Below are 26,114 nucleotides of genomic sequence, written 5' to 3' on the forward strand. Positions count from 1 at the left end.
CAGAAGGCCCAGTTTTCATATTCACGGACCACTCAAAGCCCAGAGAAGTCATGACAGCAACCGCTATGTACTGAGCCCTTAAGAGACTCTAATACCGTGTGAAGCCACTTGTAACCACTTAAGACTTCCATAATTTAAAAGCAGAAGTCCTTTTATCAGCCCCATTGTCTGGGGGAGGAAACTGAGGCTCAGCGGGACAAGGGCACAAGCCGTGAGAAAGTGACAGCTCTGAATCTGGTTCCCAAGCTACTGCCAGAGTCCCGCTTCTCACACTTGTCCTCCAGATCTCTCTGCCACTTCCCAAGCACTGGCAGGGTGCTAGCATCCTGCATTCCCATCAAGAACAGGTGCCTGGGGGCAGCTTATTCCTCCCTCCCTCAGGGGCCATAATTTCCTCCTCTATGAAGGTGGTGAGGTATCTGTAAGTATGGACTACAATCATTGCTTCCAGCTTCCAAATTCCATCAATCCTGGGACCAAAATTAAGAGGTAGTGTTCTGGCCTTTGGAAAATCTGGCTGTTCAGGGAGACAGCATGTAAACAGAATATGAAAACAAATACAAAACAATGTATCAAGAGAGATAAAGAACGACCAGGGAGAGGAAGGACCTGCATTTGTATAATAAAGTCCTTGAAATTTTATATTCACAGCCCTTTCCCTTATTTTGTGGGACACCATCATTTTATTATGTCTGTTCCTTCCCTCTGCCCTTGATACTTTACTTTGAAAATGTTTCAAAAGGGCCAAAAAAAAGAAAGAGTTTCACAGTGGACACCTGCATTCTCACCACTTAGATTCTACCATAAGTATTTTGCTACACTTGCTTGGTCACACATCTATACATCTAGCCACCTGTTGGTACATTTTAGATGCCTTTCAACATAAACTGCAGACCTCTAGTTGCCTTACTTTACTAAACAGAGCAATTCATTCACAGCAGACACTTGTCGAGGGTCTGTTCCCTCCTGGACTCTGGTTCATATACACTGGAGGAGGGCTGGGAATGTAGTTCAGTGGTGCTGCACCTGCCTGGAAAGTGTAAGGTTGTGAGTCTGATCCCCAGTACCAGGAAGAAAAAAATCAATTCATATACATGGGAGGAGCTCCTACCTGAAGGAATCCTATAGTACTTCTTTTGCAAAGGCAATATCAAAGAGAGCTCATTCTTTTATTAAGTAAAAGTTTTCATTGACTTTATTTATATGTACATTTCCTTTCTGGGTTTGCTTGGAGAGGAATTAGATCCTCAAAACACCAAAGAGATATGAGATAATTCATTATGCTCATGCATGCTCATGTGCGCAGTGGTGGTGGGATCAATCCTGGGAAGCTTCTGGAAGAGGAAGGCTTTGAAGGGTAAAGGAAATACTAGGGTCTTCTCCTGCCTGGAGACCCTTTCTGCTGTTCCCTCTGCTGGGAATGCTTCCCATATCTCTCTGCCCCCATGGCTCTCTGTCTCCCAGAACAGCTCCTCCTTCCTCTTCAGGTCATAGCTACTCTGACTCTTCAGCCTGAAGAGCAGTCTTATCTGTCATTATCTCTCATAGCACCCTAATCTTGTCCTTCGTATTGCTTATGACAATTCATAATTATATCACAAACATTATTTGTTTACCATTGATTCCCCTCACTGGAGTAAGAGGTTCAAGAGGCGAGGTCAAGTCAGGCAAAAATGTCTGGTATTTGAGCAGAGGGCTTGGGCAGCTTTGGGAAAGGCAATGGAATAAGAGTGAGCAAGAAGTGGGCTGCTTTTCTGAGAAGGGTGGAGCAAGGCTAGGGAGGAGCAGAGAGGAAGGACCAGTATCTGCCGATGTGGAAGAACAGGGAGAGGAGTTTGGGTGGGACTCTCACAGCTACTTTTTATTGGGTGCTTCTTGAATCAGTGCTAAGCACTTACAGACATGATTCATCCAGCCTCACAGCAGCCCCATTAGGCAGGTACCATGATTATCCCTCACAGATGATGGAGCTGAGGCTTGGAGAAGGAAGAGAGTTGCCTGAGGCCACCTAGCTAGTGAGGGGGCAGAGCTCATTCAAGAGTACTTCCTGATAGTAATCTCCACTAGTGAGGTGGCTGGCTGACCTGTGACCCTCAGCAAAGGGAAAGAGGTTCCTCTAGAATTGGTCCTCTTTACAAATAGGTCTCTGCATTCGGCCTTTTCAGGACATGTGCATAAATGTGTGTCAAAGTTAAATGGCTGCCAAGAAAGCATTCTGATAGTATCAACACACCAGCACTGCCAGGAGCACACACTACATACTTCTGTGTGCCAAGCACTTTCCTGAGCTCTTCATATGTACGTACTAACACTGGTGATCCTCATGTTCACCCATCTTTATAGACAAGGAAACTGTTGCACAAGGTGCATGAAGATCACTCTAGGAAGTAGTGAAGCTGAACTTGAACTTAGGCTCCAGGAGAAGCACTGTGAATACCGTGAGCCTGCTGGTTCCATAAAGAGATCCCGTAAAGAGAACACAAACATCAGTCAGATTCAAGGCCGTATCTTCTCTTGATACTCAGAGTCTAGGCTCCACTCTCTCCCTGAAGCTTCCTCCTTGGTCTCTATATTCCCCAAACCTCCATATTTTGTACCCTAGAGGAACTCTGTTAGCACCTGCCTCAAAAATCAGAATATTCATTGAAAGAACCAGCTCTTCAATTCACTGATTCTTTGTATTGTTTTTCTTTGGTCTCCATTTCATTAATTTCCACTTTGGTTTTTATGATTTCCTTCCTTGTACTTAGTTGGAGTTTGGACTGTTCCTGTTACTTTAGGACCTTGTAGTACATCATTAGGTTATTTGAGCTCACTTTTTTCTTTTTTTTTTTTTTGGTACCAGGGATCAAACTCGGGACCTTGGGCTTGCGAGGTAGGAGGCAGCACCACTGAGCTAAATCTCTGGCCCGCTCTTTTTTTTTCCTAATGTGAGCATTCACAGCAATAAACTTCCCTCATAGGACTGCTTTCATTGTGTCCCATAGCTTCTGGCATGTTGTACTGGCATTATCATTTGGTTCTAGGAATTGTTGAATTTCTTCCTTGATTTCTTCTGTGATCTCCTGAGTATTTAGAAGTGTGTTATTTAATGTCCAGGTATATGCAAAATTTTTGTGGTTTCTTTTGCAATTGATTTCTAGTTTCAGTGTACTATGCTCTTTTTTTTTTTTTTTTGTACTGGGGATCGAACTCGGGTCCTTGTGGTTGCGCAGCAGGCGGCGAAACCACTGAGCTAAACCCCCGGCCCAACTCATATCTGGTTTTTTTTTTTTTTTTTGGTACTGGGGATCAAACTCGGGTCCTCCTGCTTTCAAGGCAGGCGGTGGAACCACTAAGCTAAATCCCTGGCCCTTCATTGTACTATGATCTGATAATACACCTGAGATAATTTCAATTCTTTTGTATTTATTTAAGCAGGCTTTATGAACTAGTCGGTGGTCTATTTTGGACAAAGTTCCAACGTGCTTCTGAGAAGAATGTGCTGTTGTAGTAGAACACTCTACAGATATCTACTAAGCCCATTTGTTTGAAGATGTGGTTCAGATCTGATATTTCTTTATTTGGTTGATCTTCTATTTGTAAAAGTTGGGCATTGAAGTCACCTACTATGATTATGTTGGTGTTTATTTGATCTTTTATGTCCAATACTGTTTGTTTTATGAAGATGGGCATGCCAGTGTGTGGTGTATATATATTTAAAATTGTTATCCTTTCCTGTTGTATTGTTCCCTTAACTAATATGTAATGACCTTCTTTGCCTGTGCTGATCAGTTTTAGCTTGAAATTCATTTTGTCTGAGAATAAGATTGCTACCCTTACTTGCTTTCAGGGTCTTGGTGCATGGAAAATTATTTCCCAGACTCTTGATTTTTAGTCTATGAATTTTATTTTGGATTAGATGTGCCTCTGTATGAAGCAAACTGCTGAGGTGGTTTATTGTTTTGATTTTTGTTTTTTTGAGACAGGGTATCACTACGTAGTTCAGGCTGGCCTTGAACTCACTATGTAGCCCAGGCTGGCCTGAAATTCTTAGTGATCTTCCTGCCTCAGTCTCCTGAGTGCTGACATTATAGCCATGAGCCATGCACCCAGCTTGACTTTTGTTTTTTAATCCAGTCTGCAAATCTGTGTCTTGTAGCTGGGGAGTTGAGGCAATTTACACTGAGAGTTATTTCTCAGGTATAGACTTGTTTATGTCATAGTGTTATTTTTCTGTTGTTGATTCCTTTATTTTTCCTTTTAATTTAACTGCTCAGCTTTTGGACAGCAAAGAAACAATCAAAGTGAAAAGATAACCTACAAAATGGGGAAAAATTTTTGCTAGCTACACCTCTGACAGAGGACTAATATCTAGAATTTAGGAAAAAACCCAGACCTCTCCCCAAAAGACCCAAGCAAAAAATGGGCAACTGAAATGAACAGATACTTCTCAGAAGGAGGAGTACAAAGGACCAATAAAAATATGAAAAAATGCTCAACATCTCTGCCTACTAGAGAAATGCAAATTAAAACAACACTGAGAGTCCATTTTACTCCAGAGAGAATGACTATCACCAAAAAAATCAAATAATAGCAAATGCTAGCAAGGCTGTGGGGGAAGAGGCACTCTTCTACACTGTTGGTGGGAATGTATACTGGTACAACCATTATGGAAATCAGTATGGAGATTCCTCAAAAAACCTAAAACTAGAAATTACATTCAATCCAGCTATTTATTTTATAGATACCTTCTCAAAAGAGTTAATGACATCATATCAGTGATAACATAAATACCCATGTTTAGAGCACCAAAACTCATAATAACTAAATCTTGGAAGTAGCCCATATGTCCATCAACAGATAAATGGATAAAAAATGTGTTATTTATACATAATGGAGTATTACTGTGCAGTAAAGGGGAATAAATTTGAGTTATGTGCAGGCAAATGGATGTACCTTGAGACCACAATTTTAAGTGAAATAAATCAGACACACAATCTTTTTTTTGGTACTGGGGATCAAACTCAGGTCCTTGTGCTTGTGCAGCAGGCGGCGAAATCACTGAGCTAAATCCCCGGCCCCTTGACACACAATCTTAATATCACATACCTTCTCTTATATGAGAAACTCAAAGTATAAAACATAAAAAAGATAAGGCCATAGGAAACAGGGAGATAGTTGTTTTACAAATGGGAAAGAGATCCAGAGAGGGGGGGAGAGAGGAGAGAGGAAGGGGATATGTTAAGTACATGTATCTATTCCTTAATATGTGTGTAAACATTATGCACTGCAAATCTAGGCTAATAAAGGAAAAAGTCAAAGTACTTGCAATGGTCCCCCAAACCCCACCACCTGGATCCTTTATCTGTCTGACTTCTTCTTATTTTTATTATTACCCCCATTATCATCATCATTACAGAGTCAGTGATGGAACAACACGGAGGTGGAAGCTGAGGACAGTCAGGAATGGTGTTTACATGCTAAGAAGTATTGGATGTTACAAGTTTGGGTGCGGGTATTGGGGTGGAGAGACTGACTGAAAGACATTGAGAAAGACAGATGGAAACCAGCCCCTCCTATCCAAGAGATGAATCCCAGTGATTCAAGGCAGTGCCAAGTGGGAGGACCTAGGGCCTCCAAAGAAAGAAGCAGTCACACTTGCTAGGCAGGGATAAGAGCAAGGGAGGATGCCCAGGTTGCTTCCAGAGCTGGGACTGGGGGCAAGGGCCATGGTGCCAACTGTTGGCTCCTGACTTTGAGCTGACCCCTCTTCCCTTGCCAGGGCAGCCTGGCCCGGGGGGAGGGAGCATGTGGTGAGCTGGTGCAGCCCCTCCCCTCATGAGTGCCGTGAGCTCACACAGGCACACGCACGTGCCCCTTCAGGGCCAGGTAAACAGGATAGAGCCTGGGTCAGTGCCCTCCCTGGTCTCTCCCTCCCACTCTTCCCTGAGGTGGCTGGCCCGCCCAGCTCCCTGCTCTGAGCCCAGAGCAGCCTGGGTGCTGACTGAAACACACCAATGGTCAATACCAGGGCCTTGCCATTCTTTCCCTGATGCCTGGGGCCCCCATGGAGTTTTCCCCAGAGTTCCCGCACCTGAAACACTGCCCCACGGCTCCCAGAGTCTCTGCATGTTGGAAGGTGTGAGGGCAGTCACCATTAGGTGACAGTGTGGAAAGGAGACAGATGAGAGCTGTGAGGCCAACTGAAACCGAGAAAGGCCACAAGAGGGCCCCTGCTCCCCACCTTGTGCCCCCAACTCATGTTGGCTTACACTGGGGCCTAGGGCTGGTCCTGTTCAGTGGGCTTCCTTCTCCTTGTTCCACTGCTAGGGTCTTGCCTGCAACACCTCTCTCCTAAGTCCTCTCACCCCACCGCTTCCAGGAGACACTAACACCTATCACTTCGCGTGGCCCATCCCCACCCTGCGCCCCAAATTCCTGGGGTTGGGCAACTAGAACACCTTTGTGTCCATCTCATCACAGTTCTCCCTCCCTCAGTGATGCATGGCTCCCTCTCTGTTTCAACACAGGCTCACAATTACAGCTCATTACCCTATCAGGTAGCTTGGCCCTGAGTCACTAGGGGAGGGACCCTGGGCTGCCCAGCCCTGTCACCTTCTCCCAACCAACAGTATAAGGAGTAGTGACAGGGAGGAGGACTCAGGGGTGTCTGGGAAAGAAGAGAGAGAGCAAGAGAGGGAGGAGGCAGGAGGGTACACAGAGCAGAGGAAGAAGAAGGGTCACAAGAAGTAGACTGAGTTGTGAAGAAGACTCTCCAGAGAAAGAGGGAGCTGGGCAGAGATGAAGCTTAGGGTGTCTCTTGCCAGCCTCCTGCTGGCCCTGTGCCTGGGCAGTGGGGCAGCTGGTCCACTGCAGGGTCCTGGGACAGGACCTGGACAAGGGATGGGAGATACTGTTGGCAATGGAGTTGGAAAGGCCATTGGTGAAGGAGCTAAAGAGGCAGTCAGGTCTGGAATTGAGGATGCCATTGGCCAAGGGAATGGAGAAGCCAGCTCTGCATTCAGGGAGGCCAGAGGAGACGCACTCAGCAATAAGCTTGGGGAAGCAGCCCATGCTCTTGAAAACACTGGGAGGGAGGTTGGCAGACAGGCTGAGAACTTCATTCGACATGGAACGGATGCTGCTCACAACTTCGATTCTTGGGTGAGTGGCTAGGAAGCTGGGTGTGGAAATGGGAGGCTATGGGGAGGCTCAGTTGAGAATCATGGGTAAGGATGAATGGGAAATTGTTAAAAGGATGAATGGGGCTCTTGTGTGGCTGTCTGGGGGCAGTTTCCTTCCCTGTGATGCAGCCTTCCTTTGCTACTGCGGGGTCTCTGCCGTGGGCCTCTCTGTCTGCTCTGGCTCCTCTCTAACTTTGGGTTGCTCTGGCTTCCTCCCCCATCAGAGTCAGGGACAGTCACACCAAGTGCAGGTGTGTTGTCCTTGCAGGGAACATCTGGAGGACACGGCATGTTTGGTAACACTGGAGGCCAGGGCCAGGGAAATTTTGGAGGTCCAGGGTCTCCCTGGGGCCATGCACAACCTGGAGACTCAGAAGGCAGCTTTGGAACCAACTCCCTGGGAGCCTCCTGGGGGCAGGGAGGCAATGGAAGATCCCTGAACCTTGAGACCAATGCTCAGGTAAAGTAGCCACCCAGCCCTGATACCTGGCCCGCCTGCTCTTCACGCCCCACTCTCCACACCTCCCTGGTCCTTCCATATCTCACACTGAGTCTCACCCTCCCTGCAGGGTTCTGCAGCCCAGCCGGGCTATGCTTCGGTGAGAGGCAGCAGGCAAAATTCAGGGGTAAGAGCCAGAGTCTGGGGACAGAGTGGTTGTCTGCATGTGTGTGACGGAAAGTAGGGGAGAGACAAAGGGGAAAGAAAGAGGGAGAAGAGGGATCAGGATAAGAGGAAGACTGGCCTGGGAAGAGATGGGTGTGGTGGGAAACTAGCAAATGAGAGGGAGGAGGGGAAAGGAACCAGGCCACCAGGAAGGGGGAGTGGCTTGTGGAGATGGCTTTGACAGAGACCTCTAAACCCAATGGCGGCCTTTTCTCCACAGTGCATCAACGCCCCACCATCTGGCTCCGGTGGAAGCTCTAGCTACTCCAGGGTAAAAGGAGGGCAGGCTGTGGTGATCTGCACTGGGGGGAATGGGACGCTGCTCCTCATAGGCTGGGTAGAGAATATGCCCTGGCAGGAGAGCAAGGGGAGGAGAGACACAATCCTGGTCCCTCATCCTCATCCTCACTCCGTTCTGCTCCACAGGAAAGCAGCAGCCAGAGTGGTGGCCCTGGTGGCAGCAGTGGTGGCCCTGGTGGCAGCAGTGGAAGCAATTCTGGGTCCAGCCACGTAAGTTCTGCTCCTTGGGGGAAGACAGGGATGGGTGAGGGTCCTGGTGGTCCCTGCATAGCAGATGGGCTCTGGGGTTTCCCTGGAAGCTGCTGCAGCCTCAGAGCAGGTGACATGACTGGCGGTTGTCACCATGGGGCTCCCTCAGCCTCTGCTCCCCACCTTCCCAGCCCCAGCCCAGGCTTTTTATAGTTTCCACAAGAGCTGCCCCACCTACTTCTGCCTACTCTTCCATCGTGGTGGGGAAGTTCTGCCTCCTTCCAACCTCTCCTCCTTGCCCACCCGGCAGGTCTAAGTAGAACTGGGGTGACAGAGGGAAGAAGAGGGGTGGATGCAGAAAAATAGGACACTCATTTGGGAAGCTCCCAGGAGGACAAGGTTAGGATTGCACGCATGCGTGGAAACTAGAGGGCGTTTACAGAGCTGAGGTGTAGATGACACTAATGACTACGGGGGACCCACAAGGGTTATGGGTAAGGAGGCAGGGGGCTGCTTTAGAGGAGAGCTCCAAGGGAGGGGTGCTAAAGACAGGGCACCCCGTGGGCTCCTTGGGGACTGGGAATGTTGTCTGCCCGGAGGAGGCAAGTGATCATGACAAGTACAAAGAATGAGCTTCCTTAGTTTGCTGCTCCTTACACCACCGTCTTCCCCCCATTTAGGGCACAGAAACTTCTAAGGATTTTGATCAACCCTTTTCAGTCTCTAAGGTAAGGACACCTCAAGGAGTCCCTTCTGCTTACTATGATCCAGCAAATGGTCCACGTGCAAGTACTTTGAAGATGATATACGAACTCTTGCTTTCTTTTCCTCAAAGGAATCCAATTCTGATAGTTCCTCAGGCAGCAGAGATGCAAGTGGTGGTGGAAACAATCCTGAGGTCAGTAACTGGGGAGCCCCCAGGGGCCCAGATTTCCTTCCAGCCAGGGGAAGCAAATGCAGAGGGGTCAGCCCTTGCAGCCTGGTGTGTGGGGGCCCTTTGATAATGGAAGGATTGCTGCTGCAGAGGAGCTGGTTACAGTGCTGTCCTCTGGGGGATGACACTGGTGTTCAGGAGGAGGCTGAGCGAGTCTTACCTATCTCTTTCCCACAGTGTGACCACCCACAGAATGAAGGCCGCATAGCCGGAGGATCTGAGAGTGAGGTGAGAACCAAACTGCCCATTCTCAGGAGTCTAATCTGCTCAGCCCCATTCCTGATAAGCGATTCCATCCAACCCACCTGGGGAGAGCCTGACAATTTAGGTGGGAGAAACCAAATGTGTACTCCTAAAAATAGTCTCCAAAGTAATAGTGGAAATCCCTATGCTATGCCTCACTGTGTACCGCAGACAGGGCCAGGAAGAATCCTATGTAAACCAGTGCTTTTAGAAACCTAGTCATTTCAAATGTCCCATGCCAGGCCATGAACAGAGCACAGAAGTGTTCTGGAAAGTACATTTCCTCACAGTTATTCCAAAACCCTGGGCATTAGGTGTCAGTCCTTGTGATGCTGACAGAGCAAGTGTGACACTCCTGTCCACACCTAGAGGTCTTGTGCAAAAAGCAAGTTCTGATTCAGCAGGCCTGGGGTGGGGCTGAGATTCTGCATTTCTTACCAGGAATCTGGGGAGGCTGTGGCTACTGGGCTGCACACTGGTGGCAGCCAGAATGTTAAGAAATATTCTCTCAGTTTGTTTCTAGTAGTATACACCAGAATCTTAAGTACATAGGGCATCAAAACTATCAGTCTCCAAGTCAAGCATAGTGGCACATGCTTGTAATTCCAGCACCCAGGAGGCCAAGGCATGAGGACTGCCACAAGTTTGAGGCCAGCATCAGCTATATAGGGAGTCTGAGGCCAGCCTGAACTGCATAGTGAGACCCTGTCTCAAAAAATAAACCAACAATTCCACTCCTCCCCAAAATATCAATCTTTTTCCTCTGTGGTTTCTGCTCTTAGTATCTTACTGTAAATGTCTTTATTCTCTTCAACTATTACAAATACTTACATAATTTCAATTTTGAAAACATAGCTCTTTAATCCATCTGGACTTAATTTTGCTGTTTAGTCTAGCCCTGCTCCCTGAACGAATTACAATTATGCTACACTTCAGATCAGAGCTGGGTGCTCCTTTGCTTTGGGAAAACCAGTTAAAACCACAGGGAAGAAATTGATGTGGTGCATCGCTAGTATTTTCCCCCAAATACTTAACTGGTATTTCCAGTCCTGAGTATTGAATCATTTCCACCGCTGACTTAAAATGCCGCTTGTGGATACTTTCCTATCTGGCCGGAGCTTCTGCAAGTTTTGTTTTGCTAAATGGATCCATCCATTGTGGCACAAATACCATCACTTTATTTATAGTAGCATATGGTACATTAATATCTACCAGTACAAGTCCCTCCTTGCCACTGATCTTTTCCAGCATTTGTTTAAAACTATTCCTAGACCTTTATCCTTCCAGATGAATTTCAAAATTATTTTGACAAGTTCTCAAAGCGAATTCCATTAGGATTTGTGGAGGACTCATATGAAATCCATACATACATTTTTTGTAGATGGCTCCAGGATCTAGAACAGGGATCTGTGTTTCACTATTTTATCCCCTGGGGCTTCAGCAGAGGACAAGGGGACCCCAGTGATCCTGGGGACAGCAGGGTAGGGGAACAGTAGGCCTTGAGAGTAGAGACTGTGCCCACAGTGAGTGGGATGGAGGTTAACTCTCCAGTAGCAAAGCTAACTGAGCACTTAGCCTGACAGCAGAGCAGCTAACTACCTCTGTGAATGAGGAAGGGCTGATGCAGGAGCTTACCTCTGACTCAAGAGAAGACTAACTAACCAGACTATTTCTGGCCACCTTGGCTCCTGTTGACAGGCCAGCTGGCATCCACTTTTTGCTAAATGCAGCCATAAGCCCAGCTGGGGGCCTCCAGTTTGGGTCATTTCAGGTCAACAGTATGGCTTGCATCTGATTCCAAACCAAGGGAGAATTCAGATGCTTTGGTGCTAAAGGCCTTCCTGCTAGAGTTTGGACAGCTTGCAGAGACAAATATAAACAGAGATGGTGACATTCTTTATAAACGGCATAAGTCCACATTGTAAGCTGGTCCATCAAAGGAGGAGGTTGAAACAAGATCTGCCAGGCAGGATGGAGCCCTGGCATGTCCTTTCATGCCTCAGTACCCTGATTCTGAAATCCCTCATCTGCAACCTGCTATCTCGTCCTCTCCTCCCACTGACTTCTCCACTTTCTGTCTCCCCAGGAAAGCAGAGAGAACAGTCGCCTTGGGAGTTCCTACAGTAACTCTCGGGTGAGCCCAGGGACAGCAGGGGTGGCATTAGCAGAAGGGATGGTGGAGTGTGGGCAGAAAGCCAAGGGCTTGGGAAAAGAAACAGAAATACCAGTTTCTTCTTGTAAGCTGCTCTGAATCAGTGTCTGGTGACCATCAGCAGACAAAAATGACCATCTGGGATCTCCATTCCCCTCCTCCATTCATCCATACTCTCCTTCCTTTCAGTTGACATCAGAGCCATAGTTTCTTTGCAAGGGGGGAAAACTAGACAAAAATAACAGAGAAATGGCCAAGGAACTATTTGCAAAAAGCACACTTAAGAAGTCAGTGTTGAGAAGTGAAAATCACTGACCTTTGGCTTAGAAGATGGGGGTTCCAATGGCAGCTTGTCACTTGTCATCTGCGCATCTTCAGGCGAGTCAGTTAACCTCTCTGCACCTGGGTTTATTTGGATAAAATGGAGACAATGACACCTGACTGGCTCACTTTCCACAGTTACTTTTGAGCTTTCTATGTCAAAACTAGACTGAGGTGGTACAGAGTACAGGCATAAAGACAGATCCTGAGGCCAGCTGCTGGGCCTCTCTGAGTTCCAGTCCTCTCATCTGTAAGATGGAGTCATCTGTAAAGGAATATGGCAGAATGAGACACAGTGCCCTGCACACAGTGGGACAACAAATAGCCACTCTCATTAACAGTGGTGTTTTGGGGAGGCGAAAATATAAATAAAAGTCAAGGGACTGGGTAGGGCTACGTAGTTGCAATCATTCTGGGAGACATTCTTTTTGAGGTGGGAATTTTAGGTGTCCTGCAAAGGAGGGAAATTGGATTGACATAGAGGAGCAGAAGAGCTTGAGCAACAGTGGAGATGAGAGGGCCAGAGCATGTATGACAGGCTGCAACTGTCTTGAACATCAGTCTCCCCTTTCCCCACCAGGGGCACGGATCCAGTGGGGACAGCAAAGGAGATGAAGGAGTCAATGAGCTCAACTCTGTGGTGAGTGGTGTCACTGCACCTTGGGTTGCGACCATGGGGTCAAGCATTCTTTATATCCCTCTTGACATCTCCCCACATTGCCTGCCCACGCCGCTTGCTCACAAAGTACCTTCTTAAATTCATCCCATTTCTCATCTGTTCCTCAGAACTCTGAGACATCTCCTGGAGTCTTCAACTTTGACAATTTCTGGAAGGTGAGTTCTGTCAGATAGCTCTGCTCACTCTCCTTGGGAAAGCCAGCCCCTGTCCCTTGGCTCTCCAGGCTGAAATCCTCTGTACTGACAGGCAGAAGAGACGTTGTCCCTCTCCCAGCCTGAGGCCCTGGGCCAATTACATTATGACTCAATATGGACATTCTTTATGTTTTCTTTGCAGAATTTTAAATCCAAGCTGGGTTTCATTAACTGGGATGCCATAAACAAGGTAAGTTCTGACAGGCTGTGCAATCCTGATCTTAATGGGGGAGGAATATAGGGAGGAAAGCTATACCTCTGGCTGGTGAGCCAGGGGAACAATAATTATGGCCAATAAGATGGTATTTAGGCCAGTACTAAAACCAAAACCGACATACAAACTGAGACCTGAAAAGAGATGCAGAATCTGGGAACAACTGGGAGCTGGAGATGAGTGGAGGAGATGAGCCTCTTTAATGCCTCAACATATAGATCTGAGCAGGTTAGGAATATCAGTTTTTGCTTTGGAAGGTTAAGGGAACAGCCTGATTCTAGGGCAGTGATGGCAAACCTTTTAGAGCTTTCAGGGATACAGCCAACTGCAGCACGCATGCCATAGGTTCGTCACCACTGTCCTAGGGGATAGATAGACTGAATGAGGACTCAGTGGAGCTCAAAGGCCACATGAGGACTGACACACCCTGGGGAAGAAGGGGAAAGGACCTGGAGAATTGCAGAGTGCCTGATGGGTGACAGGCATTACTCTGGGCCCTCTACACATGTAATCTTAGGAGACAGCTGGGTTGGAGACCCCTTCTCCCTTTCCTCCCTGCCCATGCCTCCCTCTCACAGGGGAGCCCTCAGCCAGCCTGATTTGACACCAGAACAGCAGAGCTGATGGGGCTGGGCTGGCACAGATGGCTGAAGGGCAAATGTACGATCCAAACCACTTCCCCAGGCAGAAGCTGTGAAATGTGGTCCACTGTGCTTTGTTTGAGCCTCTCTTTTTTTTTTTTTTTTTTTTTTTAAAGAATATGAATTTGTTGCTAAAGTATAAAAATTGAGAGACTTTTAGCTGGGTACAGTGGCACATGCCTGTAATCTCAGCACTTCTGGGGCTGAGGCAGGAGGGTCACCAGTTCGAGTCTCACCTGGGCAACATAGCAAGACTCATGTCTCAAAATAACGTGCAAAGGCTCTGGGTTCAAATCCCAGCATGAAAGACATAGAGAGATGAGAGATGAGATGAGGGAGAGAGAGATGAATGTTTAGATACCTGGTTTCTTAAAAATTTGGCACCCTGAACCCCACTTTCATGGGGCAGTGGATGGGGCTGAGTGGCAGCTGCCTTTTGCCCTGGGCCCACACTACACTTACCCCGCCCATCAATCATTCCTGCCACCGGAGTGGCCTCTGCAAGCTGCTGAGGTTCTACCCTCAGTATGAGAATGAAGGCAAGGACCCCTGCCCTCCCTAACCCTGTGTGTGGTCTTTATGGGAGAAACGGGTGGTGGTAGACGGGCAGGCAACCTGACCCACATTTCAGGAAAAGCAAAGTCTAACCTCTGGAAATGATGGGGATGAGAGGGATCAAAAGGTCCCAGTGAGGGAGCAAAACAAACTCTCTTTTACAGAGATCAGTTTCTGGCAGGGGCAAGGTCCTTGCTGTGGACCTTGGGGGCACTTAGAGCCTGATGGAAAGACCAGGGCACACATGGGTGCCTCCCAGAATGCCAGGACAGATGGCTAAGCACTTCTGCCATCTCTGGGGCAGGAAGAGAATGATTACCGTTGGCTTCCAGAAGGACAGATCTGGTAAAAAATGGGATGAAGGAGAAGTGTGGAGCTTTGCTCTCCTTCACAGCTGGGTTGAGGGAGTTGAGGACTCAGCCAGAGACAGGTGTGAGGAGGGGAACTCTAGGTAACACTCCTGGCGAGGCAGGGGCTTCTCAAGTCCTAGATGACAGAGGTGGGCTACCAAGTCCCTGTAGATTTCCCAAGCAGGGGTGGATGCTCCATGCCTTGGCCCATGCCTCCCCCAAATCCCTACAGCTCAAGCTCCCTCATAGAGCCTATTTCTTTGCCCAGGACGAAAGGAGCTTTCGAAACCCGTGACCTCCAGGCAAGGAGCTACCAGCTGGATGGGAGGTCCCACTCCCTCTCTAAAGAGCTCCTCCCTCACCCTTAATCTTGTCCCTCACCCCTAAATCTGGTCCCATGCCCCTGAAATAAATCTCAGCTGCCCCATATGCTGGTCTCTGCTCCTTTTTTTCCGTCTCGGCTGTTGTTCCCAGGAGTTGGGAGGAGTGGTCGCAGCCCCACAGCTTTGGGTGTTGTGCTGGAGGTCCATTGGCAGCTGAAAAGGTGGGAGGCTGGGGACAGGTTCTGGTCCAAGGTTTTGCTAGTTATGTTGCCTCCGGAAGGGGCTGGAAGGGAAGATGTCCAGTGTGCTGGGAGGGTGGGCTGGTCAACGGCTCAGAGAGCTAACCTCTCTCCATTTCCAAAGTATTTCCTGGTATCCTTAGAGACTCCTGGCTCCCCTCAGCATCCACCCCTCCGACCTTAACAGCAGGAAACAGCAGGAGTCTGGCTCGGGTGAGCAGGGGTGGGCTCCTTGCTAACCTGCTCCCTGCTTTTCATCCACAGGGCCAAGTCCTGTCCCCCAGCACCCGGGCCCTCCTCTACTTCCGAAGACTCTGGGAGGTAGGAGAATTCCTGCCTTTCAAAGAGTGATCCTGGCCAGCATGCCCTCCCCCCGCCAGCCAAGGCAGCTACCCTCAGCCCCAGCTGACCTGTCACAAAATTGACTCTCTTTTCATTTTTGAGATAGGTCATCTCTTCCTGATCTTTTGATTTTATTTGTAGATGTTTGTGATAAATAATAATTACACTTATCTTGGGATTACCCTAGTGTTATCATCAATGCCACCTCCAACCCAAACACTCTTGCCTCTCATTGCTTATCTTCACGGAGTCCGCAGATCCCACCCCTCTCCCAAGTCCTCTCCTCCAGTGGTCTGGAAACTCTCACACAGCGGGCAGTCACTTCCCACCCTGAGTTCCGGCTCCCTAGCCGCTCTTCTCTCCCTCTTCCTCCAGGATTTCAAACAAAAGACTCCTTTCTTCAACTGGAAAAAAATTACTGAGGTAAGGATTGAGGGGCAGAACTGGGGACTCGGGTCAGTCCCTTGGCAGGTGGCTTGCTGAGGCTGCTGTCTCGTTTTCTACTCCCTCTCCAGCTGCCTGCTGCTTTCATGCAATCTCGAGGGCGAGTGGGTTGGGAGGGTGGCCATGAGTCACTGAGAAGAGTGCAAGGGGGGAGGGCCTCCCTCCCCCCGATGAAAGCCCAGGCTCCAGGCTCGGGCTCCACAGGCACCGAATCATGAAGCGGGCCACTGTCTCTGCTCTGCTGCTGTCCCTGCAGGGCCTGGCCGGGCTAGGGGGGATGCCCAGCTGGGTGGGTACACAGGGTGAGCAGGTGGAGGGGGACAGAAAGAGACCTGGGGCTGGAAAAGGGGCACTGCGCAGCGCAGGGAAGCGGGGGCAGAGAGCACAGTACGCTGGGGGAGGGGTTCAGGCCAGGGTCAAGTGCACACAAGAGCAGGTCTGAATATGTGGGTCTTGGGAAGAATGAGCAGGATGTGGGTCCTGTAGAAGACCACGCCTCATTCTGCATGGCCACCGGCCTCTGGGAAGCAGGAGCCTTGGGCACTGCATGGATCAGGCGTGGGGGGCTGGAGCGGGGGAATCAAGGCCTTCTCCTCGTGTCATCACACACACATGCAGGACCTGCGTGGCTGTGTTGTCTGATTTTTCAAGAAAAGTTAGAAATCTGATTTTTAAATTTGTTGGGCGACTAATTTAATTTTTTAAAAAAGTCAGACCAAACAAAAACTGTCTAGAGGCTGATGGCCAAGCAGTCCGTGACCTCAGGGGTTAGGCCTCCATGTCAGGTGTGGACAAGGCGGAGGTTAAGTTAGACAGGGCTGGACCCTCACACTGGCAGAGCGAGGGTGTGAATGGTGGGGCCCTGGTAGAAAAGATGAGAGCTGAACTTCTCTCCAAAGGCTCAGAACTGCTCCTACCTTGCGGGGCGGGGGGCACTCCTTCCTCTGCTTCCTTGTATTTCCCCCTTTCCTTCCCTCCTTTGGCCGGGAGCTAATGCCTGTCCTTGCAAGGACCCTAGAGAATAGTGACTGTGTTCGGGGCTTACAGGGCCTGTGAGGGAGCAGCAGGGTTTGGTGTAGGCAAAGGGAGGCTGGGCTGAGGGGCCTGGGCTGGCCCAGAGCAGCCTGTGTGGGCTTCACCCTTTCGTCATTCTGTCACATCTCTGGCCAGAGCTAACAACGCACCAGGTGCACGGGTGGGGCTGGTGTTGCCCGACCTGCTTCTCCACCACTTCTCCGCTCCCACCTTCACTGTGGAAATCTGTGTCCTACATCTATCTGGGCCATAGTCTCCTCTAGGCCACTGTGCTTACCACGGACCATTAGAGGGGTGGGCTGGAGATGCCAGGGCTTTAAGGGGAGGGCAGAGCTTAGGTAGCAATATGTTGGCTCTCTGGAAGTCTGGCAAGGCCTAAAGGACTGTGGAGATGCCAACTGTGGCTCCTTTTTCCCTCTCAGGATCTAGACCTATCGCTCCAGAAGAGGGCAGGCGGTGCTAATCAGGTGAGTCTCTTTGCTCTCAGATTCTCCTGGAAGGTCCTTGGTCCCTCTCAGCCCTGGGTGTGGCCAATCTCAAATTCTCTTTTATTCTCCATCTAATAGTTTTCTCAGCCTGGTGCAGGAAGGCAAGAGGTGGGAGCTGTAACTTCCAAGGCAAGGTCTCTAGCACTGATGCCTGATCTAGACTCTACCTTTTCCCCTGGTCTCCTGCCTCACCTCACTTGAGTGGGGAGAGGTGTCAGGGAAGGAGTCTGCAGCCTTTGGGCTTAGACAGTTAAGACTGGTGAGGGGTGGGCTCTCGTGGCTGGAAAAATCTCCCAAATCCAATTTGGAAAAGGGGAAGGCAGGTGCTTTCAGAAAAGTCCAATCAGGACAGGGAGGTGGGGTGCTTGTTCCAGAGCCACATGCCTTCATCCCTTCTCCTTCCCTCCACCCCCACAGGACTACTATTACAACCAGCAGGCGTATCCTACTATGTCCAGTGGGCAGAACTCAGTGAGGAACACCCCCAAGGTGAGGCTCGTGACGCCTAGTTCTCCCACGGTGCCCTCGGAAGAGAGACCTAGTGGGTGTTCACTGCAGGGCCCTATCTCCTCACTCCGAAAGCCAGGCCGCTGCATCCCTTTGGAAGGAGACTTGCACCCTGTGAGCCACCCAGAAGAGGGGCAGTCCACACTTCTCCAAGCTACCCTCTCAGTGAGCTGCTTCAGTGCAACAGAGGAAAGCAGGGAGCAGGAGCCTCCCAGAGAGGAGCACGGATCTGACAAATCACATCCCACCATCCACACAGGCAGGGCTCTCTTCTCTGCTGACCTTGTTTGGGGAGCAGGGGAGAGGAAAGCAGACTAGCCCTCCTGGGAAAGCTAGCCCAGGAGCTCTTGGCTGGTGGGAAACCGAATGCTTCATGCCTCAAAGGAGTAAAAGGAAACAATACACTAGAAGTTTGTTTTGTACAGCTGCAAAGAAGGCAGTGTTATAATGGCAGGAAATGAGTATGCTGGATACTAATTAGGCTAGCAAAGTATAGCTAGGCAAAGGATTTCCCCCTATCTCTCAGAACAAAAAAGCTCCTACCCTAGAAGGGAGAGAACTTTCTGTGCAGAGATGGAGAAGTGGTGAGGAAAAGAAGGTATAGATGCCATTAGCGCTACAAAGTGGTGTCCCCTTGGCCAGTCTGCAGCTGATTTCTATCCACCCAGCAGGCAGAAGGGACATCTCAGCTCTTTACGTGCCCTGTGGTCACTGTGTGCTTAGGGCTATATTAAACGTCATTCTGGATACAACATGCTTAGGGGAAAAATCTTTAGACCGAATGTCCACAGTGAGACTGAAGGGCCTTGGGGATAATGCTGGCTTATGCCTGCCTCAGACACGGGGCCCTTTCTGAACCCCAAGGCCATGTCAGGGTACGGAAAAGCCACTATAGCCACACATCACCTCCTCTCATCTTCTCTCCACAGGAAGTACCCACACCTTCATCCTCGGTGAGTATGGGCAATGAGAAAACCTGGCTCAAAGAGACAGAAGAGGCCTGAGGCCAGAATGGGTGGAGGGGATAGTACAACACCCACTCAGCCCTTCTCCTGTCCTGCAGGCTTCCCGGGCACAACCAGGTTTGCTGCATTGGCTGAAGTTTTGGTAGGTGAGTGTCAGAGAGAGTGGCAGGAGGCCACATGTCAGGAGCTGAGGCAGAGTCACCTCTTGAGCAAGGCTGGGACCTTAGCATTTCCTCAGACCTCAGTCAGCAGCACCACAAAATGAGATTTCCTTTAGGTAGATGCTGGCTGGGGGGTGAAGGAGCAGATTCCATTGTGGGGTGTGGAGGAAGAGTCCCAAGAAAACGATCCAAGACACATGGAAAGCAGCCTGAGTGCTGAACAGAGGAGGAGCTAAACAGAGAGGAAGCTGTGTGGGCACAGAGAGGAGGGCGGTGTACTGGGGAAAGGACAGGAACAGGACAGGTACTGTCCCTGGGAACAGTAGAGAGATGAAGCTTTGGGGATAAAGGATGAAGTGGGGCTCCAGAGGCCAAGCGGTTAGAGATTGACTTGGTGGAACCATAAAATCTGCTTTAGGTGGGGGCAAAAGTGAGGGGAACGGACTGGGCAGGACAGCAAGGAGGTGCTGGAGCCTGGCAATTGGATGAAAGGACATCCAGTGGCAATTGATTTAGGAGTGGCCACATTCTATCATTTAATCTTCTCATTTTTTTTTCTAGAAAATTATTTCTGGTCACTGCTGAGACCCCATGAACACCAACCAGTCTTCAAAGAGCCCAACCGCGCTTCCCACAGTCTTCCCAGCTGTGCCACCCTCCCAGGTGCTGACAGCCACATCTGCGGGGCAGGGGACCTGGCTCATCTGTTCCTCACTTCTTCTCACTTTGCTGTGGTGTCTTTGTGACCATCATCAGCCTAAGGGAATAAGCTGTTTTCTGCACCTACTCTATTTTGTGACCTGAAGTCACTGACATTTTTCCAGAAAAAAGTCTCATACGTTGTTTCTCTGTGGAAATAAAACATGAATCTTGTTTCCGAAAGGCTTTCACAAATTGTATTAATACTAGACTGATGGCCTAGGTCAGGCAGGGTGGAAGAATGATTTAGGGGCAGATATTCTGCCTTCCTCCTGAGAGTGGTACCAAGCATGTGAGGTGGACAGAGAGAAACAAGACCTGGATTTTAGTCCTGACCTGACAAGAAGGAGCTAGCTGGTCTCACCATGCCTCAGTTTCCCTATCTGTAAAAAATCGTCTTTGGCCAACCTGTCTGGATACCATGTGAAGCAGTCATGGATGTTTTAGTGGCCTGAAAGGGCAATAGTACAACTATTCCAATCAGGAGGCCAAAGTAAAGAAGTTGTTCAAAGTGACAGTCCTGGTGGGGTAGGGAGAGGATGTAGGAGTGAGAGGGCTGGTAGAGAATTTGCCTGGGGATGCAAACATACTTGTGCTAGTCAGATTTTTGTTGCTGTGACAAAATACCTGAGATAAACAGCTTAAAAGAAGAAGGGTCTATTTTGCCTCACGATTTTGGAGGTTTCAGTTCATGGTCACCTGGCCCTGTTGCTTCTGGGCCTGTTGTGAGGCAGTATATCACGGCTGGAAGCATGTGGTGAAGCCAAGAAGCTCACCTCATGGACCCCAGGAGACAAGATATTCCCTTCAAAAGCAAGTAGGCCCCACCTCTTAATACCCCCTTCAGCTACGAATGCATCAGTGAGGTTGATGGCCTTCTGAACCTCTCGAGGCTTCACCTCCGAACACTGTTGTGTTGGCGAGCAAGTCCTCAATACATGATTTTTTTTCTATTATAAATACTTTATTTCAACTAGAAGGTACACTATCTCAGGGTTTTCATAGTTTAAAAAAACTACAATCACATCATGTTGAAACCACATTAAAAAAACAAAAACAAAACAGTGCTGTAAATGGAACTGCTTGGCTTTGACCATACACATTTCTGCACAGCCCTTACGGAATCTGCACAAAGAAATATCTTCTCCCTTTGCTCCAGTTAATTGTTCTTGTATGTAAGTTTCTCTCTATTTCAGTATATCCAGAGCGGTGAAATAACAAGGCCAGCCACGTAGCCAAAGGTTGCTCCAAGCATATAGGAGATGGGCCATACCTGCCATGGTCTTTCCCAATCTAATGGAATAGAAAATGCTCCAAGCCATGCTCCTACAAAACTAGAAATTGTAGTGATCTGGAGACTGTTCTCCCAAATGGATGTAACTCCATTTTTACTGAAAACTCTTAGCCATGCTTTGAGGTTTGGTCCTAACAAACATAAACAAAATACAGTAGGAAAAGTAGACAAAATAACTGCAAATAAAAATGTTTCCAACACCAACTCAATTAGTGGTGTTCCATATAAAACAAAAATCACATGAGAGGAGAAACAAGACACAAGAAAATAGACACAGCATTTCAAAAATCTGGTTACCTTATGTGATTATGAACTTCTTTTAGAGGATGCATTTGGCTTTAGAGGATGCATTGATTGAAGTTACAAAAAGAGAACAGAAGCATAACCATGTCAAGTGTGTGTCCAATATTGCAAAATCCTCCAAGAAGAATGATGGAGTAAGGACACTTAGAATAACTGAAAATATGCACAGAAAATGGACATATAGTAGTGTCTTGATATCAGTATCTTTCATAGTGTTTTGTGGCTGTCTAACTCTCCTGCCCGTGGAAGGGAAGGAGGGACTACTGGCTCCCACCATCAGGTGAGATGGGATGCCTTGGCCTTTGCGCAGGCGCATTAATACATGAATTTTGAGGGGGACACTTCATATTTAACCAATAACAATATTAAAGTGTGGATGGAGGGGGGCAGTTGGGTTGATGTGTGTAGCAATTTGGGGGAGGGATGGATCAGAGCTGTTACCTTGTATACAGCTGTTACCTTATGTAATCTGAGTTTCCAGGATACAGGGAGCAAGGGAGAAAACTACTTCACTAATGAATCAATGAAAGAAGCAGAGGCTCTGGGCACATGCTGGGCTCAAGGATATCACAGGCTGAGGAGGCCCTGGGCTAGGGATAGAGGGTCTGCAGTTAAGAGTCTCTGAATCCCATCCGGTGTTACGGGTGTGCCCTGCTGTGTCTCCCTGATATTTCTGCAAGGGAACAGGAAGTAAAGGGAGGACATGAGCACCCTGCCAGTCTAAGTGACTCCCTCTCCGATTGCAAGGTCCTGGAGGGCATGACCGGTTTTCCTTGGGTGTTGCCCCAACCCCAGTAGGCACAGAGGGCCTCAAATAATTTAATGAAAGGAACCTAGCCCCAACTGATCCAACCTGGCAGGGAGAAAAAGCAGGACCAGTCCTTGGCTCTTCCTCCCACCAACCCAGCTACCTTACTGGAATTGTGGCTACAGGATGGCAGTCATCCGCGGTTCCATCTCGAGAGCCTTGAAGTACCTCCTCACAGCCACAGGAGGGAGCACTTGGAGCAGTCCCACAGAGGCCACTCCATCCTCACTAGTGACAGGTGGTTTCTGGAGGTGAGTGAGGTCTGGGAAATGGGAACTGAGGTCTCTTCAAACCAGTCTCTGAGGAACCGAAGGGAAGGGAGAGGTGGCCAAGGTGGTTCTGGACTCTTGGGGTGTTCTTGGATAAAAAGGCTGAAAGCAGCCCTTCCAGTAACACTTGAAGCAGATTAAGGTGGGCATAGGGGACTCTCCGAAAAGGGAAGTTGCCTTTTCTGGGGGCCTCTACAGTATCCTCCTAAAGACCCAACATTCATTCTCCCATGACAGCCAGGAAAGATTCCCTGCTCAGAACTTTCCATAAACTTTTCTTTAGCCCTACAAAGAAATACCGGCTGCTCATCAAGGGCGTTTCATTTCCAGTCAGCAAGTACTTGGTAGGAAAGCCTCTCGTGAGACACCAATTGTTGTCTGTTACCTGTCTCTGGATCCAAGATCCTCAGAAAGCCATTGCTTCTGCTGCTTTCATGTCTTTCTTTCTTTCTTTCTTTCTTTCTTTCTTTCTTTCTTTCTTTCTTTCTTTCTTTCTATGTCTCAATTCTTGTTAAATTTTAAATTCTTAACTGTTTCTTTTCTCTCTTTCCTCCCCCACTCTTCTCATTCTCCTCCTCCTTCTCTTTCTTCTTCTCCCTCTTCTTTGTAGTACTAGGGATAGAACCCAGAGATGCTTTACCACTGAGCTAGATTCTCAGCCCTTGAATTCTTTTCTTAATTTTAAGAAAGAGTCTTCCTAACTTGCCCAGACTGACTCAGAACTTGCGATCCTCTTGCCTCAAGCTCCCAAGTAACTGGGATCACAGACATGCACCACCACGCCGGACTTATTTTCTTTCTTTTTTCTTACTTCTTTTCAGTTAGCAATTCAATGGCCCTCCCCAGTGCATCTTCACCAAGGATCACCACGGTATCACCCTGCTTTCTTCCCAGCACCTGTCATTGTCTGACGTTATCTTGGATATTGTAGATAGTTTCCTTATTTATTTATCTTCACTGTGATCACAGATTGTGATGTCTCCTCCACTGTAACATAAGCTCCTTAGAGCAAGTGCTTGGTCTATCTTGAATTCCCAGCACCCAGAGCCAAAGTGACTGCTCGGTAAATACAAATTAGCAAACCGGAGGAGGAGGGCTTGGAATTGAGTGGGAGCAACCCAGGAAGTGTTCCTGGGAGAAGTTTAAACAAAGGGTACACAGGGTGGGCGGCAAAGGAAGGCACCAGGCCTGCTGGGCAATGTGGCTGCTTTCTGGAGAAAACATGGACATGCAAGCCCTGAGTTCTGCCTCCTCACAGCCCAGACTCTGTCCTAATATCCCAGTCCCAAGTGCCTTTTTTTCCCCCAATTTTTATTTTTTATTAGTACATGTTTGCAGTAGTAATGATTGCATTCCTTGTGGGGAATTGGTGTATGTACACAACATACCTTAATTCTGTTTTCAGCCCCATCTCCTCTCTTCATCTCTTGGTCCCTTCCCTTTTGCAAAAGATCTATTTCCTGTTACCTATCTTTTATTTTGTTCTTTATTTATATTTTGGGTTTCTCATAAGAGAGAAACCATGCAATATTTAAACTCCCATGTCTGATTTATTTCACTTAACATTATGGTCTCAAGGTGCAGCCATTTTTCTACAAATGACTCAAGTTTATCCTTTTAATGGCATAGTAGTACTCCATTGTATATAAATACCACACGTTATCTGTTCATCTGTTGCTAGACATACAGGCTCCTTCCAAGATTTAGCTATTATGTATTGTGCTGCTATAAACATGGGTATTCATGTATCACTGTAATGTATCTCTAATTCTTTTGGGAAGATACTCAGAAGGTGAATAGCTGAGTCAAACAGAATTTCTAGTTTTAGTTTTTTGAGGAATCACCATACTGATTTCCATAATGGTTGTACTAGTTTATGTCCCACCAACAATGTAGAAGAGTTCTTTTTTCCCCAGGACTTCTCTGCCATTTGTTATTATTTGTTTTCTTGATGATAGCTGTTCTTTCTGGAGTAAGGTGGGATCTCACTGTTGTTTTTAATTTGCATTACTTTAATAGTCACAGATGTTGAACTTTTTTCATGTATTACTTAGTCATTTGTACTTCTTCTGAGAAGTGTTTATTCATTTCATTTGCCCATTTTTGATTGGGTCTTTTATTGGGGTGGTCTAATATATTTTTTTAATTCTTTATATATTCTAGATGTTAGTCCTCTGTCCAAGGAATAGCTGGCAAAAATTTTTCCCATCCTAAAAGTTGTCTCTTCAATCTATTGGTTGTTTTCTTTGCTATGCAGAGGCTTTTCAATTTGATATGATCTCATTTGTTGATTCTTGACGTTATTTCTTGTGCAATTGGGGTTCTGTTAGGAAAATCCTTGCCTACGCCTATGTCTTCAAGAGTTTTACCTATTTTATCTTCCAGCAGATTAAGTATTTCTGTTTAACATTTAGACCTTTGATCCATTCTGACTTTAGTTTAGTACATGGTGAGAGATATAGTCTAGATTCAATCTTCTGCATGTGGATAGCCAGTTTTCCCAGCACCATTTGTTAAAGCGACTCTCTTTCCTCTAGTGTATGTTTTTGTCAAATCAGATGAATGTGCCTGGGGTTGTTTCTGCATCTTCTGTTCTGTTCTATCAATCCACGTGTCTGTTTTTGTACCAGTATCATCCCAGCTGGCGTTCCTTCCAAGGATTACAGGCTTTTCACCAAGGTGCTCACCATGGCCCTGAAAACTGGGTGCCCATCCTTTCAAGCCCCCTCTCAACACCCAGGAAGCTGGCTCCAGCCTCTCTGGGTGGCTGTGATGTAGCAATCTGGGCTGGGCCTCACCTTCTACTCACATTCAAGTTCTGGCAGATTAGGGGTGGGGTGGGGGCAGGGCTGTGGAATTTACTGATATTCTCAGAGAGGGAACAGGAAAGTCAACTAGGCCTGGAGATGTGGTTCCATTACCCTGTGGCATACATCCAAAGTGTAACCGAGGCCTGAGTGGTCTCCCTTGTCACCTACCACCTGGACTGCTGGGACCTTCCCCCACTGAAAGCTTTCTACCCTCTCTTCCCTGACCTGTGCCACTAGTGGGCACTGGACACTTGGGGGACACAGACTCATAAGTCAGGGAAGGAGTATAGAAAGAGACTGTAGATTTTTGGTTGTTTTTTTTTTTGGTACGGGGGATTGAACTTGGGACCTTGTGCTTGCGAGGCAGGCGGTAGAACCACTGAGCTAAATCCCCGGTCTGAGACTCTAGATTGTAAAGCCAGAATTTGCAGTAAAAATTGGGTAAAGATGCAATTACCTTGAAAATGTCAGAAAGGACCAAGTGAAAAAAAATCATAACCCCAACACAGCCAGTTTTTCTCAAGCATAGGAACAGAATTTCTTTGGTTGAGCACTTGGAGTAGTTGGCTTGTGTTTAGAGGAATCAAGCACCTATTATAAAATACTAGAACTTCAACCAGTAGGACCAGAACTAGGACACTAGGTTTGTCTGTTTTTTTTTTTAAACTACTAGGGATTGGGCCGGAGATTTAGCTCAGTGGTTCTGTCGCCTGCCTTGAAAGTGCAAGGACCCGAGTTCGATCCCCAGTACCAAAAAAAAAAGATAAACTACTAGGGATTGAACCAAGGCCTTTGCACTAAGTTACTCTCTCAGCCCTTTTTCAT

The 26,114-nt window shown here is 47.8% G+C and overlaps 1 protein-coding gene, 1 long non-coding RNA gene and 1 pseudogene across 3 annotated transcripts in view; 1 reads left to right on the top strand and 2 right to left on the bottom strand.

The window, feature by feature from the left end:
- The first annotated feature begins 6,644 nt into the window (after positions 1-6,644).
- On the top strand, positions 6,645-19,988 carry Dmkn (dermokine). Of its 2 annotated transcripts, XM_021239704.2 has the most exons (20): positions 6,645-7,146; positions 7,435-7,626; positions 7,736-7,792; positions 8,051-8,101; positions 8,257-8,340; positions 9,000-9,047; positions 9,155-9,217; positions 9,431-9,481; positions 11,583-11,630; positions 12,550-12,609; positions 12,756-12,803; positions 12,985-13,032; positions 15,429-15,485; positions 15,882-15,929; positions 17,408-17,452; positions 17,891-17,962; positions 18,056-18,239; positions 18,910-18,933; positions 19,044-19,091; positions 19,668-19,988. In XM_021239704.2, the coding sequence occupies exons 1-20, from the start codon at positions 6,784-6,786 to the stop codon at positions 19,850-19,852; spliced, it is 1,776 nt and encodes a 591-aa protein (XP_021095363.1). In that variant the 5' UTR covers positions 6,645-6,783; the 3' UTR covers positions 19,853-19,988. The 2 variants fall into 2 exon arrangements, with proteins under 2 accessions (XP_021095363.1, XP_021095365.1); XM_021239706.2 differs by lacking the exon at positions 18,056-18,239.
- LOC110344730 (uncharacterized) overlaps positions 11,722-26,114 on the bottom strand; it is a 30,081-nt gene continuing 15,688 nt past the window's right edge. Inside the window, exons 2-3 of the long non-coding RNA XR_002387501.2 lie at positions 11,965-12,050; positions 11,722-11,876 (exon numbers count right to left, since the gene is read on the bottom strand). This is a non-coding gene — a long non-coding RNA (uncharacterized LOC110344730). The remainder of the gene's footprint in view (positions 11,877-11,964; positions 12,051-26,114) is intronic.
- LOC101725851 (GPI ethanolamine phosphate transferase, stabilizing subunit pseudogene) lies at positions 20,876-21,638 on the bottom strand (annotated as a pseudogene).

The sequence above is a fragment of the Heterocephalus glaber genome, unplaced genomic scaffold (assembly GCF_053883595.1).
Source record: "Heterocephalus glaber isolate CG9 unplaced genomic scaffold, H.glaber_assembly_v1.0 deba00001561, whole genome shotgun sequence".
NCBI lineage: Eukaryota > Metazoa > Chordata > Mammalia > Rodentia > Bathyergidae > Heterocephalus > Heterocephalus glaber.